At 40.0% G+C, this 16150-nt stretch overlaps 1 protein-coding gene across 6 annotated transcripts in view; it reads right to left on the reverse strand.

Annotated features, from left to right (window-relative positions):
* Positions 1 to 16150, reverse strand: part of RAD18 (RAD18 E3 ubiquitin protein ligase) — a 106134-nt gene that overhangs the window by 2390 nt on the left and 87594 nt on the right. For 4 of the 6 annotated variants that reach the window (XM_021068322.2, XM_021068321.2, XM_084986673.1 and 1 more), the window contains 1 exon segment: positions 11554 to 11616. The exons of 1 other annotated variant lie outside the window; for it this stretch is intronic. In XM_021068322.2, coding sequence (XP_020923981.2) covers positions 11554 to 11616 — 63 coding nt within the window. 6 annotated transcript variants of the gene reach the window in all.

Consider the following 16150-nt stretch of genomic DNA (forward strand, 5'->3'; position numbering starts at 1 on the left):
AAAAGCCCAACATGGTGAACACATGCTCCAGGGGAGGCTCATTATTACTGCCCCTCCCCCTTACCACTCGGAGTCTAAGGTTCTCATCACAAGTGGCTGCCTTGTCGCTCTTTCCCCTCCTCCACAGAGTCAGCCTGTCCAGCTCAGCAAGCAGTGTACTCAACCAAGAGTCACCACTCTTCTGAGCTAGGACAGGGGCTGGCAAACATCGTAAAGGGCCAGATATCTGGGCTTTGCCAGCCAGTCACACAGTCTCTGTTGCAACTACTCAGTTCAAGTGTAATGTGAAAGGGGCCACAAACAGTAGATAAACAAAGTGTGTGGCTGTGTTCTAATAAAACTTTGTTAACAAAAACAGCAGAATAGATGTGCCACGTGGGCCATAGTTTGCCAACCCCTGACTTGGACCATGTGAGTCCAACAAGTGGATCCAGGTGGCTGAGCCACAGTTAAGTGTGAATCCTCTAGGACCTCCCTTGGCCAAGCTGCCACTCAGAGGATGTACCAGTTAGGCCACTATAGGGTTGCTCTTAGGAGAAAGAAAGATGCATCATGCCCAGGAATTGTCAAGAGGGAATCCTGAATTTTTAAATAGGTCCATATAAACCCAACACCCTTTTTGTCTTGATCACAGCCAGAAAGTGGCCAAAATGAGATGACCCCTTTCTGAGCACAGCAGCAATCAGTGACCAAGCTGCCTTACTAAGGTGTGTGGACCAGGAGGAGGTGAGGGAGCTGATTTTTTTCAAGGAGGCCATTCCAACATTCAGTACTAGATGCCTGTGGATTGCAGGGAGGCTAACAAATTCAGCAGGTCGCCAATCTCTTCAGAGAATGGGTCTTTCCTTCCTACCTGCATGAGTGATGCAGATGCTTTGATGGGCACCCTCCAGGTGTGGAGCCCCAAGAGGGGGAGTGGTGTTTTTACTCTGCTAATCTGTGACTTTTATGACCTAATTCAACTTCAATTACCTCCTTAACAGTTCTATCTCCAGTACAGGCACACTTGGAATTAGGCTTCAATGTACAAATTTTAGGTGGACACAAGTGAATCCATAACAGCCTTTGTGGGTCAGGCATTCAGTGCTGACAAGATTCTAGCAGCAAGCTAACAGCTGTTTTTCAAAAGGGATATAACTGGCAGCTATGCTAGGCTGGAGACAAGTCCAAAATCCCAAAGGGTGCCTCTCTTTGTCAGAGGCTCCAATCAACAAAATCACTGGCCATAAAGACTTGTAGCTCCAAGGGGTTTTTAGAGTTGTGGGAGTTCATGGGTATTATCACTTCTTATGTATGGTTCTTCCCCATCTGAGAATTTGCTCTGGCACTTAGTGGATGGGGAATTAAAGTATGTACACATCAGTCTTGCATGTGTTCCAATGAGAAGTAACAAATAACTTAGTACCAAGTTAGCCCAGAGGGCCTCAACTACAAGGTCATATCAGCTTCCCTTCCCCACTGTAAACCTTGCCAAACCCCATAAAATCAAGTCAGGTACTTCCTTCCCTGACAGAAGTAGGATATCAATCTGGTACCTATATCCAACAGAGCCAGCAAAGTCTGAGTCTCTGCCCTTCCCAAAGATCACTCCTGGACTGGTGCAGATGGCCTTTCATCTCCCTTGGGGACAGGTAGACCTGGGCTCCACCACTAAGCAACAAAGCCAGAATAGCCAAAACAAATCTAAAAAGAAAAATGTACACTGACAATAGTAAATGCTGGTGAAGATGTGGAGCAAAAGGAATTCTCATTCATTGCTGGCAGGAATGCAAAATGGCACAGTCATTTTGGAAGACAATTTGGTAGTTTCTTCCAAAATTAAACATACTCTTACCATATGATGCAGCAACTGCAGTCCTTGGTATTTAGCCAAATGAATGGAAAACTACATCCACACAAACCCTGAACTTTATTTATAGGTATAATAATATATAGATAGCACTTCATTCATAATTGCCAAAACTTGGAAGCAATTTAAGATCTCCTTCAACAGCTGAATACATAAATGAATGGCAGTAATTCATAGAATGGAATACTATTCAGCACTAAAAAGAAATAAGCTGCTCAAGCCACACAAAGACATGCAGCAAGCTTAAATATTACCAAGTGAAAGAAGTCAATCTGAAAAGGCTAAAACTGAAAAGGCCATAGTTGGGCTTGGGGAGAAGGAGGGGTGAATAGGCAGAACACAAAGGACTTTTAGAGAACTTTTCCCCTTGTAAGGTTTATTACTTGCAAAAAGAGGCTTTCTGGTGAGAACTGAAGAAGGAAACCAGGTTGGGGTCTTTATGGTGGGTAGTGGGTGGGATCACCTGGGATTTCTTAGCAGTCTGTCCAGATGTAGAAGGGGAAATGGAAGATCGAGACTCAAGAGCTGTCAGCAAACACCACAAAAATGGGGTCAGATAATATTACAGGGTGCAAACTGATGAAGAACTCAGTCCAGAGAATAGGTGTGTACAGTGGCAAAGCACTACACGTGGCTTAGGAGAGTCAAGACAATTCACTATCCTTTGGGCTCAGACTTCTTATAAACAGTGAATAGAATTCCTTCCCTACTCTGTAATCACAAGATTAAATAATAAAATGAACATGAATGTACTTATAACTTGACTAAAACATGTTAGGAATTTGATGGATGTTAGTTAATTACATTTGTCTTCTTAAATATCTAGAAGTAATTTTTGCTAATTTCATAAGATTCACTTCCTAGAAGATAATGGCACAAAAGAAAAAAAAAAACATCAGCCAACATGCAGCCCTTCTTTTTTTTCTTTTTTGTCTTTTTGCCTTTTCTAGGGCCGCTCCCGCGGCATATGGAGGTTCCCAGGCTAGGGGTCTAATCGGAGCTGTAGCTGCCAGCCTACGCCAAAGCCACAGCAACCTGGGATCCGAGTCAAATCTGCGACCTACACTATAGTTCATGGCAATGCTGGATACTTAACCCACTGAGCGAGGCCAGGGATCGAACCTGCAACCTCATGGTTCCTAGTCATATTTGTTAACCACTGTGCCATGACAGGAACTCCAACATGCAGCCACAACAGGAACTCCAACATGCAGCCCTTCTTAGGATAAAGCAATCTCTGTTTATCAGGGATGGTAACAGAAAACTCTTTGAAAGGCAAAATCAAAAGAAAATGAAGAATTGATAGGTCATATGACACAACTGGTATCCAAAAAAATTTCTTTGTAGGCTAGAGGCAAGAACTAAATCTCACAAGGGGAAAAGTAGGAAGACTACTATACACAGTAAGTACCCATACTTCAGTCCAGAAACAATTTCCCAAATTCAGGATGGGAAGCCATGGTTTAATGACAGCACAGGAATATTCAGTTCAAAAGGAATGGAGAGTGGAGTTCCCGTCATGTTTCAGTGGTTAACGAATCTGACTGGGAACCATGAGGTTGTGGGTTCGATCCCTGGCCTCGCTCTCAGTAGGTTAGGGATCCGGTGTTGCCGTGAGCTGTGGTGTAGGTCGCAGATGTGGCTCGGATCCCACATTGCTGTGGCTGTGGTGTAGGCCAGCGACTACAGCTCCAATTGGACCCCTAGCCAGGGAACCTACATATGCTACGGATGTGGCCCTAGAAAAGACAAAAAAAAAAAAGCACATGGCAACTGGCTTCTTCCAGAACGAGAGATCCAAGAGGGGGACAGAACAAACAAAAAAAAAAAAAGAAAGAAAGAGAGAGAGAGAGAGAGAGAGAGAGAGAGAGAGAGAGAGAGAGAGAAAGAAAAGAAAGAAAGAAAGAAAGAAAGAAAGAAAGAAAGAAAGAAAGAAAACACACACACACACACACACACAAAAGGAATGGATAGTGAGAGAAGGTTAATAAGCAGAAAACAGATTACATTTAAGATTTTATAAAATCAAATCAGCAACACAAAAGCAATCAGTGATAACCTTGGAAAAGTTTTGCATTCTAACGTTTACTGAATATAGTTCTTGGCATAATACTTTAAAAAGAACATGGACAGAGACCAAAGCCTATAGAATGTGCTTGGCACTTGCAGAGCCAAGGAGCTTCTCAGTTCTTTTGTCTTAAAGGATCATCCTTCTTCCCATTACAGGTAAGGCTACTAAAAAATAAGATCACTGTGGAGGCAAGTCCACAGGCTCACTCTGCCTTTAGCTTTTTCAGTTCTTCATCCACAAAGGACTGTAAACAGGCTGAGGCCAGGCCCATCACAATAATTTTTTGATGGGCTTTTGCTCCTAACTCTAATTTTAAGGTTTTTTTGCTTCATCTATTCTGGGGCTCTGTTGTTAGGTGCATAGGAACCTGTAATTTTATATCTTCTTGATGGATTGATCTTTTCATCACTATAAAATGTCTTTCCATCATTACAGAACGTCTTTCTAGTCTCTAGTTAACAATTTTTGTCCTAAAGTTTATTTTGCCTGATATTACTATGGCCATAAAAGCTCTCTTTTGGTTACTGTTTGCATGGTAATATTTTTCTTGCCTTTTACCTTGTGTTTTTGAGTTTAAAGTGGGTCTCTTGAAGACAGCATATACTAGAATTATGTTTTTTAAAAAATCCATTCTATCAAACTCTGCCTTTTAATTGAAGAGTTTAATCCACTTATATGTAATGTACTTACTAATAAGGTAGGAGTTGTATGTGCCATTTTGGTATTTATTTTCTATATGTCTTTTTTTTCATTCCTCTATTCTTCCATCACTGCCTTCTTTTGTATTATTTTCTAGTGTACCATTTTAATCCCCTTGTCATTTCTTTTACTATATTTAAATTAAAAAAAATATTTTCTTAGTGGTTTGCCTGGAGATTTTAATTAACATATTAATTTATAACAATCTAATTTAGATTATTGTCATCTTAATTTCAAGACAATACAAAAACTTTGCTTCTATACACCTATTTCTTCTTCCCACCTTTCTGCTATTATTCTCATCTTATGTCCATCAACATAGATTTCTAATTATTGCTTTGTACAGGTTTCTTTCAAATCAGATGCGGGGGGAGAGTTGCAATAAAAAAAATGTCTATACAGTCTTTTTAATTCACCTATACTTTTAAATTTGCCTTTACTGTGGTTCTTTATTTTTTCATGTCAATTCAAGCTACCATCTATTGTTCTTTCACTTCAGCTGGAAAGATTCCCTTTATTATTTCTTGTAGGGCAAATTTCCTAGTGACTAACTCTCTTTTATTTTTCTGGAAAGGTCTGAATTTTTCCCTCATCTCTGAAGTATAGTTTTACTAGATACAGAATTCTTGGTTGACAGTCTTTTTCTTTCAACATTTTGAATGTCATCTCACTGCTTCTGGCCTCCATGGTTTCTAATGAGAAATTATCAAATTGCTTGCAAGTGATGAGTGGCTTCCTTCTTTATACTTTCAAATTTTTCTGTCTTTGACAGAATCCCTTCAGCTTCTTATAGGTTTAATGTTTTTCATCAAATTTAAGTAGTTTTCCAGTCATTATTTGTTTGCATATTCTTTCTGCCTCTTTATCTTTCTCCTCTCATTCATAGACGCCCATCACACATGTTGGTATGCTTGATGTTGACCTACAGGTCTCTGAGACTGTTCATTATTGATCCTTTTTTTTTTTTTTTTTCCTGTTCCTCAGACTGAATACACTCAGCTTTCCATTTGCTCAGGTTCTGTATTAGCAGATCAAAAATATTAGGAAAAATAATTCCAGAAATTTCCAAAAAGCAAGACATGAGTTTGCTTCATGCTAATAACTATTTACAGAGCATTTGAATTGTGTTTACAACTATTTATGTAGCATTTACACTGTATTAGGTATTATATGTAATCTAGAGAGGATTTAAAATATATGGGAGAATGTGCACAGGTTATATGCAAATATTACACCATTTTATATGAGGGTCTTGAGTATCCATAGATTATGGATATGCAGCAGGGTGGGGTGGTTCTGGAACCAATCCTCCATGGATACTTGAGGGATGACTGTAATCTCAATACTGATTCTTTGTTACACATGCTTAAATCTGCTGCTGAGCCCCTTAGTGAATTTTTCATGTCAGCTATTATGTTTTTCAACTCCAGAATTTCCATTATAAAAAAATAACTTCTATTTCTTTACTGGTACTCTCTATTTGGTGAGACACTGTTTTCATACTTCCCTTTAGTTCTTTAAACATAGTCAAATCAACTGATTTTATTGGTTGCTTTCCAGCCTGCATGTATAGGCCACAGTTTGTCTTTTCTTTGCATGCCTCCTAACTTTGGTTGAAAATTGGACATTTTAACCAATATATTGTGGCAACTCTGGAAATAAGATTCTCCTCTTTCCTCAGGGTTTTTCTGATACTGGTGCTTGCTGTTGTTAAATGACTTTCTGAACTAATGCTGTAAATATATAGCTTTGTTGTGTGTTACCACTGACATGTCTGCTAAATGAGATTAGTGGTCATCTAATGATTGGATAAAATTTTCCCTAAAGGCCTGGAACCAGTATAACACAGGACCCCTGTCGAAATCAGTCTTGGCCAGCAGACTGTGTGTGTGTGTTAAGACACACACTGAGTACTTGGTCAACAACTTTACCTTAGCCTCTACTTTCTGCTTGCGCAGAGCCTCACGGTCAGCTGAAGGTGAGAGCTTAGGACCTTCTCAAGTCTTTTCCTGAGCATGTACAAAGCCCTAAGCATGAGTGTGACCTTCTAGAGCCACAGAAATATGTCAGCGCTGTCCAAAGCCCCCAGAGAAATATTATTTTTCAGCTTTTCCTTTAAGCTTTTTATTTAGTATATTTTTTGCCTTAAATGTTATCCACCACCTTGGATGGCAATGAAGTTAATCAACTGGCTCTAATTATTTTAAACAAACATAATTTGTTTTGAGGCTTTTTGCTCTGGGTAAGCTCCAAAATGGGTAAAGAGAGTCCTGCAAGTGGGAGTCTTTCAAGGAACCACCAAATAGGTCAAACAGTAAGAATTCTCTGGGAATGAGGCTGTGACGGAGCTCCAGCTCTATTCTGCTTTCTCTGGGGGATGTCAGGCTGTTGGTCCTCATCAAGACTGCAGACTGTTGGCTCCCAAGGCCAATGTGGAGCTGCAGAGAAGGGAATGGGAACAGGGCAAGTCAAATCACCACAAGGCTCACTATTCTTACTAAAATTCAGCCATTTTTCTTTAAGAAATATTCCCGGGATTGCTACTGCCTTTGGGGAATTTTCAGAGTTTTGAAAAAGTTGATTTGACAAATTTTGTCAGTTTTGCCATAGGTTTTATGGAATTTCCAGCGGTCCTCATTTCATCATTTTTCCTGACGTCACTCTTCATCTTTTTTTTTTTTTTTTTTTTTTTTTTTGTCTTTTGTCTTTTTGTCTTTTGTTGTTGTTGTTGCTATTTCTTGGGCCGCTCCCGCGGCATATGGAGGTTCCCAGGCGAGGGGTCTAATCGGAGCTGTAGACTCCGGCCTACGCCAGAGCCACAGCAACTCAGGATCCGAGCCACGTCTGCAACCTACACCACAGCTCACGGCAACGCCAGATCGTTAACCCACTGAGCAAGGGCAGGAACCGAACCCGCAACCTCATGGTTCCTAGTCGGATTCGTTAACCACTGCGCCACGACGGGAACTCCTCTTCTTTATCTTTTTAACTGTTTCTCCAGATTTTTACCCATGGTCTTAATGTCCCTAAACTTTCACATGTCAAATTTAACATCTTAATATTTCATTGCCATTTATTTATTTGGCTTCTTTTTTTAAGTTTTAACGGTATGTTCCCCTACATTTAACTTCTACAAAATTACTGATTGTTTTTTAATCTTACCTTGTTTTTAATTTCCTTCTAAAGTTTTAAGTAATATTTTCCTGCCATATTTCCCTTTTTTGATTTGCCTTCACAATAGCTGACAAAAAGCATGGTTATAGTGTTAGTGCGAGAAACAGCCTCTACCGTAAGCATGGGTTTGAAGCAGAGTCCCTAGCAAGCAAGGATCTCAAGGTTCTTCTAGAGTGATTCTCTAAAACACCTCATCCCCAAAGATGCAGAAATCCTAATAGGAAAACCCACACCAAGATTTTTTTTTCATGCATTTAATATACTTGTTTCCTGGAATGATGACATGTCACAAACACAACAAGTTTTTAAATCCTTGGTCTCTGAAAGGTATAATCAATGGATTTTTAGGTTTGCCAACAGCATGCTCTTAGCCAACTGACAATATTCCTGTGGAGGATCATGGTGAGGCATCAGGAAGCACTTAATCTACTGAGTACAAAAGCTATACCCAGGAGATATGGCCATTTATTATCATCCTGCTTCCAACATACATTATTATAAGGGCGACTGACCTTTGTTCTTGGTAGAGACATAGGAAAAAACCTCTCAGTTCAGGTTGATTACAGGGAGCCTGGTCAGAACAGGAGCTATTTTAAACAGAGTTGAGTTTTTTGATTCTTCTTCTTTTTAAACATAGAACTGTTTCCCCATGGAGAGTACTTTGAATTTTTTTAAGACCTATTTGGGGCAAAAGGCCCATCCAAAATACTAGTGCATAAGCTTGAATAAAGATCAAAACCTTACAAGCATATTACATGGAAGAAAAGCTACAGGCTAGTTTCTTAACATGAAAAAATAAAACAAAATATTAAGAAATTAAGTCTAGCAACATACAAAAGTTAAAACATCATCAACAAATTATGTTTGTTTCAAGAATGTAATCTTGAGATCTACTGAACATGCTCTCTAGAAAGGCCTTGGGTTTTAAGCACAGTGCTGCCGGAGCAGTCAAGGGTTCTGAATGGAGCTGTGAAGAAAGGAATGATAACTCCCATCTGGATGAAGAAAGGGGAAAAGCCAATTCAGGAAGAAGCAACTGCACTTGCAAAGCAGCATGACTTTGAGGGAACTGCAGTAGTTCAGCTTGGCTGCAATGAGGAGGGGGAGGGGAGAAAAGGGAAGGGAAAGGAATATGGGGACAGGACAGTCCATGAGCCAGCAAGTAGGCTGGAGCCATAACAGGAAGAGCCATGGATGCTGGTGAGTCCTGGAGGCCTTAAAGTACCATGCAAAGAACACGACATGTTTTAGATCTCACTGGCAGAATGAGGCATAGTGATGAGGCAGAGAGACAGCTGGATGGAGGTGGCAGGAAGCTGGAAAGAAGCGCCAAGGGCCTGTGTGGGCCAGGGCACAGAGGGACTGACAGAGACAGCATGGAGGTCTCAGCATGGAGCATCCACAGGAGCACTTCTTGCTGAGGGGGTCCCTGGAAGCAGCATCAGCAACACCTGGAGCATGTTAGAAATGCAACCTACACAGCCCAACTCAGAAGTGGATGGAGCCCAATAATCTGTGTTAACCAGTCCTCCAAGTGATCCTGATGTTCACTGAAGTCTGAGAACCACTTACCTACAGGACTTGGCAATCAACTGTGAAAGGTAAGAGAGGGTGAGAGTGGGTAAGAGATGACTCCTAGGTTTCTGGCTGGAACAGGGGACAGACTGTGATACAACCACTCACTGAAGGAGGGACAGTGGAGGAAAAGCAGGTCTGGAGAGAAGGTACTCAAGACTCTCCAGGGCAGACATACCTTCCCCACATTTTATGTATAAGGAAACAAATCAGGAAACATGTAATGATTTACCTGGACCATTTTTCTTCTTATTTTCATTCTGTTCAATGTAAATATATCATGTAGCTCAAAATGGTAAGACGAACCAATATTCAGATAGAAGAACCCAAGACTAGTCTGTAGAAAACAGGATTGGTTTGTTTTGTTTGTTTTGCTTCTTATGAACGTAACTGATTTATATGAGGCACCATGTTGCTAACAAAACTTCTCAATCCTTAATGGAATTAGGAGAATGTGTTGGAACTGAATTAGTATGTTCTATGACTAATATCTCAAATATGCCATTTGTGGTACCACAAAATGGCTATAAGCCTAAAATGTGTATTTGTTGGAACTGCCACATTTTGCAACCTTTTCCTGATTTTGCCTCTAAAGCTACATTGTGGCTTAAGCTTGTTTAAACTGTTCTACACTAAACTGAAACCAGGAGGCCTGGATTCTCACACTCACCCTCTTAGAGCCACTAACTAGCTGTGGACCTTGACCTTGTCAACTTATCATCTGAGGCTCAGCTTCCTTCTCTATAAAATGAAGGGACTGGACTAGATGAGCACTTACATGCCTCCAGCTTTAATATTTACTATGTGTAAGGATCAAGTGATGGGATTTATTTTCTAAGTGTGTTCTTATAATAAAAATAATGACTTTAAGAGATCATCATTACCAAGAATGGGCTTGGACTTGAGAACTGGGGCTACAGCTTGTCATAATCATTGCTGTCAGGGTTTAGTTTGAACAGGGTGATTCTTGGTTTAGAAGGAAGTAGTTAGCTAAGGAGTGGGATTAAAATCTCATCTCCATCACTTATCACTGTAGCTAAGTGACCTTGGATTGGAGATTTACTTCGTTCAGCCTCAGAGAGGTTTCCAGAAAGGTGAGGAGGTCAACAGCCTCAGATGCTGCTAAGAAGTGACAGAAGATGAGGTCTAAAAACTATCCTTTGGATTTAGCCACATGGAAGTTTTCAATGGCTTCAGGGAAAGCTACTTCAGAAGAATGATGGGCCTGGCAGAGAATGGTGAGGAGTACATGGAAGAGGAGGAAATGAAACAGTAAGCAGAGGCCATCTACTAGGAAGAAGGAAACGCAAGAGCAGCTGCAGGATGAGACTAGGTGAGAGACTGAGTGAGGTGGTGGTTGGCTGGCTGACTTCAAGACGGGAAAGACGTGAGCTGGCTGAAAGCCCAATGAGAGAGAGGGAGGGAGGGAGAGAGGGAGGAGAGAGGTGAGAGAAAGAGAAGGGGTAACATTCCTGACAAGAGGGTAGGAAGGTGGTAGGAGACTCAGTGAGGAGGAGGGACAGCCCTTTCTCACAAGGAGGAAGGAATATAAAAAGAGTGAAAAATATGTAGAAAAACAGGTCAATTTATACATTTGGTGTCAGAATGATGAGGATTCCCACACAATGGCTTCTATCTTCTCTATAATGGAAGAAATAAGGTCTTCAGCTAGGCTGGACCCACTGAAAAACACTGAGAAGGGTTTAAATAATCCTTCTGAAGAACAAGACAAATAAATAATCACAGGAATGGTAAAACTGCTCAGCAGCTTTGAGGACCCGTTTGAGGTGTGAGATCTTCATGAAATTAGAGTAGAACAAGTCTGCCCAGTTGTACTACAATCTTAAGACCGGGAACATCTAGGAAAGGATTAAAAGTTTTCTAAAGACTCTGAACCAGTGATCAAGGCCCAACTATTAATTCTTGATTATTAATTGCCCATTGGAACAATTTATCTTTAGAAAAACAACTTTGACAAGTAACTAGAGTAATCATGCTGGGATTTCATTTCTGAGCAGAAATAAACAGAAACAAGTAGTAACCTGTAAATTTTACCTTGGTATGCGTGAATTATTACTTTCTTAAGTCAGTAAGTACAAACATTCTTTGGTGTGAAAATCAACTGTACAGAATTACAATCTCTCAGGTCAGAGTACATGCTTATTTCATGATTATGAGAACTCACTTGTGTGATGCTTCCCAGGCCTCCTCTTCTTCTAGAAGATCTCTTATGATGTCTGAACTGGAACTAAAAGGATAAGGACATCAATATTGCCAGAAAATAAAATTCCAGAAAATGCAAACTAACCTAAAGTGAGAGAAAGCAAGGCAGTAGTAGTCCAGTGGTTACCAGCAGGGGGCGGAAATGGGCAAAGAGGCAATATAAAGTAGCATAAGGAAGCTCTGGGAGTGATGAACAGGTCATCATCTTGATTGTGGGGATGATTTCATGCATACATATGATAAAACTCATCAAACTGTATGCTTTAAATACCTGTAATTTATTACACATCAATTTCAATAAGCTGTAAAAACAATCAACTAGCAATAATAATGAAAAAAGTCACTTAAAAAGACGCTTAAATAAATCCCTCAATGTAAACCCTGGATTCAAATGGAATATAACTGTGAGCCTTTTCAATTTTAATTGAGGGCAACCAAAGATCAAGTCATGTCTTAAACTGCAGTTGAGTAATAAAATTCATAGGAGATATGAAGTTCTAAGTAGCTGTTAGACCTTTGTAACCAAAGTAAAGTAAAATATAATTAATTTGATCTTTGCTAATAATGAAATTTGTTATAATGCAACCTAGCTTAAAGTGATATATAATTTTTGGCCTATCTGTGCAGAGAGGCAGAGTAAATAAGGTTAAAGAGGGCATGTATTATACTTTTAAAAGTAAAAAATTGTTTTAAGGCTTTTAGCATCTTGCTCTTATCCAACAAATTCTTACCAAATATATATATTTTTAAACATGTACATTCATATCAAAAAAGCATTTCTTGGAGTTCCCGTCGTGGCACAGTGGTTAACGAATCCGACTAGGAACCATGAGGTTGCGGGTTCGGTCCCTGCCCTTACTCAGTGGATTAATGATCCGGCGCTGCCGTGAGCTGTGGTGTAGGTTGCAGACGCGGCTTGGATCCCGCGTTGCTGTGGCTCTGGCGTAGGCCGGTGGCTACAGCTCCGATTAAACCCCTAGCCTGGGAACCTCCATATGCCGCGGGAGCGGCCCAAGAAATAGCAACAACAACAACAACAACAACAACAAAAAGACAAAAAAGCATTTCTTTAGAAACCCAAGACATTGAATGTCATGGGCATTGTTTGGACAACTCAGTAACAGTCATCACTACCCTCGGGATAGAAAGCTAAAACAACGGAATAGCTAGGTCTCTCTCAAGCAGGAGACAACAGGTTTGGAAGTATTAGTGCCAATCTTTTTTCTAATCATATTCTAACAGGTAACAAAAGTTTAAAAATTATGAAGATTTAAAGTGTCAATGAATCATTCTCTACCACTTCTGACAATTGCTTTGAAGCAGCGTTTGCCTATCATGCCTGAACAACAACAACAAAGGCAGCAACAGTTACTAATACAGCTCTACGCCAAATGTTTCAGTCTAGGGATTTCCCACCCACCAAATTCCCAAGACCCTCAAGGAGCCATATGCAGGATGCCCTCTGACTGTAGTTTGCGTGTACAGAGGCCTTATGTGTGGGGGGTTCCATTCGCACTGCAATGTAGTGACCCCAACAACAAAGTGAGCCCAATGGTTCTCAGGCATTTCAGTTTGAGGATTCCCATATTGTAGCAGCAATACTTCTAGTATTTGTGGCTTGGGCAAATATATGACAAGAGTAAAGTACTCTAAATTTAGTAATACTGTTCATTTATATTTTACTCATTAGAGAGGCACATGAAAACATTAAAAAATAGTAGCACATACATTTGAGCCATTCTTCATTATGTCTACAGATAATTCTTAATGTGTATGTGCTTTTGCAGACCCAGTGCAATCCTTTCTTCAGGTCCCAGGGATGGGAACCATTGATCTAACCTGTCAGAGGACCTAAGCATCTATCTACTCTTCTACAGTGAGGATGGCCTCTTGCTCAAACGCAAGAGGCAAGTGTCCCTGAAAATAATAACACATTAATTTATCATCAGTTATTTTCACCTTAGTATAATCAAACCAATTCATAAGCATTCCCAGTAAACAACTAGTTGATATAGTTTTCCTTAGGAGGAAAGAAGGAAAAGCAGAAGACCCTTAAGGAGATGCAAGGCAGAGTCCACCAACTTTATTATTTTCCCAAAAGACAGACCCACATGGCCACTGACTAAGGAAGGCTAATATCCACTGCTGCCCCTTTCCACAGATGAAGCCTAAACCTTTCTGTTCCCTAAATCCCAACCTTTGCTGTTTTCACTTTGGTAATAACTACACCAACTTCATTAAAAAAAAAAAAAAAGTGAAGCTGTTTAACTTTTTCATTTCCTTCTCTCTACTCCCATCTATATTGATACCATAATCCACTCCTCTTTACCTGAAGAGAGCTTTGGAAATGTTTCTCAGTCGTTCTTCATTACTGTCCCCACCCTTTTCATCTAAGAAGCCTTTTCAGACTTTTTTTTTCCCCTGCCTCTCCACGAAATTTTAATACAAATATAATGTATATCTGTTTATATATTATATGCGTGTGTGTGTGTGTGTGTATATATGTGTGTGTGTGTATATATACACTTTAGATGTAGAGAAAGATTTTTTTTTTGCCATCCAGCACCGCTACCCAATTTCCACCCCCAGGGGATGAAATAACTCCTGCTAAGAACCCATGAGCTAGGGGAATGGGGTAACGGAGTGGTAGGCACATGGCTCTGGATCCTGGGAGGTATCACATAGCTAGAGAAACAGTCAAGTCAGCTTCTTGCTGACACCTCCCTCCCCAACACTCACACAGAATTTTATTTTTTAAACGGAAGGTAGCACAGCAACCCCACTATTCCAGCTAAGTAAGCAGGATGGCCACGCCTGTCAAATAACCTGGTAGTCTGAGATCAATTTACCTACAGGCTTTCAAATCACCAGTACAAATCACTGATTCGTTGAGGGAAAATATTTGCAGTGCATTAATGACACAGACCTAAGAGGTTTTTGCTACACTACCTCAGTGAAAACAGATGGTAGAGGAGGTTTACAAACAATACATCTCCAAAGTGGTCTGCAATCTTCTCTCCGTCTGCAACCCTAACACCACCAGCCAGCACAATGCATAGTTCCCAATTTCCTCAATCCTCATTCCATTTCCTTCTACTCCAGCTCATGTTCTACTAACATGACGATAACCAAATCACTAAAATCAATGATACAAAGTTTGGGAGGTTTGAAGTTTACCTAAAATGAAGTTTTAGCATATTTTGCTGTATCTGCTGTTCCAATTCTTGTCTCCACTAAGACAATGCAACTTGATGCTAACCAATACCATTAGAATAGCAGACAGAAATGTCCATTCCTTTGTAAGGTAAAGTACTTACTATATATTCTACCCAAAGTCATAGTCCTGAAATTAAACCTGCAGTCACACACATAGGATTTTACAAACAGACTGCTGGGCATTAACAGCCAGTATTACAAAAACTACCACAGATCTCTTCCTTGTGGATGGCAGTAAGTAATATTTTTGAAAGCTTAGTCATCTTAATATGCCCTGGAGATCAAAATTTCCTTTCACACATTTTCAAGACCTAAATTATCCTCCACAGGAAAAAATAAATTACTCACTCTAGCATACCCAGAATCAGGGCATACACAAGCCTACAAAGCTGCAGCTTTTAATTCTCAGACAAGATATGTTTTTCAAAGTCAACTACAGATTCTCTATTATTTGGGTTTGAAACACTACAGGAGTACATGATTTAAGAAACTGGATGGAAAAAAAAAAAAAAAAAAAAAGACAGAGAGAGAAAGAAGTTCCTATCGTGGCTCAGTGGAAACAAAACTGACTAGCACCCATGAGGATGCCAGTTTGATCCCTGGCCCCTACTCAGTGGGTTAAGATCTGGTGTTGCAGTATAGGTCACAGACACGACTTGGATCTGGTGTTACTATGGCTGTGGTGCCTGAGAACTTCCATATGCTGCACCTGTACCCCACCCCCCCCAAAAAGAGGAAGAAACCAGATGAATGTGTGGAATGTGGAGTCCAATACTTGAACATTACAGCTCCCTAAAGAAGAGTGTTCAAATGGTGCTCTCAGATGTCACCATCCAGACCAGGAGAGAGTAGATATTATACAAATTAAATACAAGAGACAAAGATTCATAGGCAAAAAAATATGAACTTTGAATTCTATGGAATTCCCAATCCTTATTCAGGAAGAATCTCATAGACCTATTTGGAACACTCACACTTAATTTTCCTATCATTTAGACTTTATTTTCAAAATTGTAAGCTCAACTGTTTTTCATCTCTGTTTGCTGTGGTCTTTGTCCTAGTTGGTCATCCTATAATATTTCACTCTTGTCATTCTCTGATCAAAAGTAGTAGCATAACATCTTATAAGGCAAAGGAAAACACTTTCTTTGCTTATTTTTTGTAGCATTTTATTTTGTTCTACTAGTTATGATTTTACCACCAAAGCTGCAAAGTAACCTATCAAATACCTCTAGCAAAGGAATGACTGGCATACCATCAGAGGGAGGAAAAAAAAAAAAAATCACAGATTTCAATGTCAGACAAAAATCAGATTTCAGTCCTGGGCAAACTACTTATCTTTT

The sequence above is a fragment of the Sus scrofa genome, chromosome 13 (assembly GCF_054392235.1).
Source record: "Sus scrofa isolate SSC_HxYL_T2T_F1_AM1 chromosome 13, Sscrofa_HxYL_maternal_Yorkshire_Landrace_v2.0, whole genome shotgun sequence".
Classification (NCBI taxonomy): Eukaryota; Metazoa; Chordata; class Mammalia; order Artiodactyla; family Suidae; genus Sus; species Sus scrofa.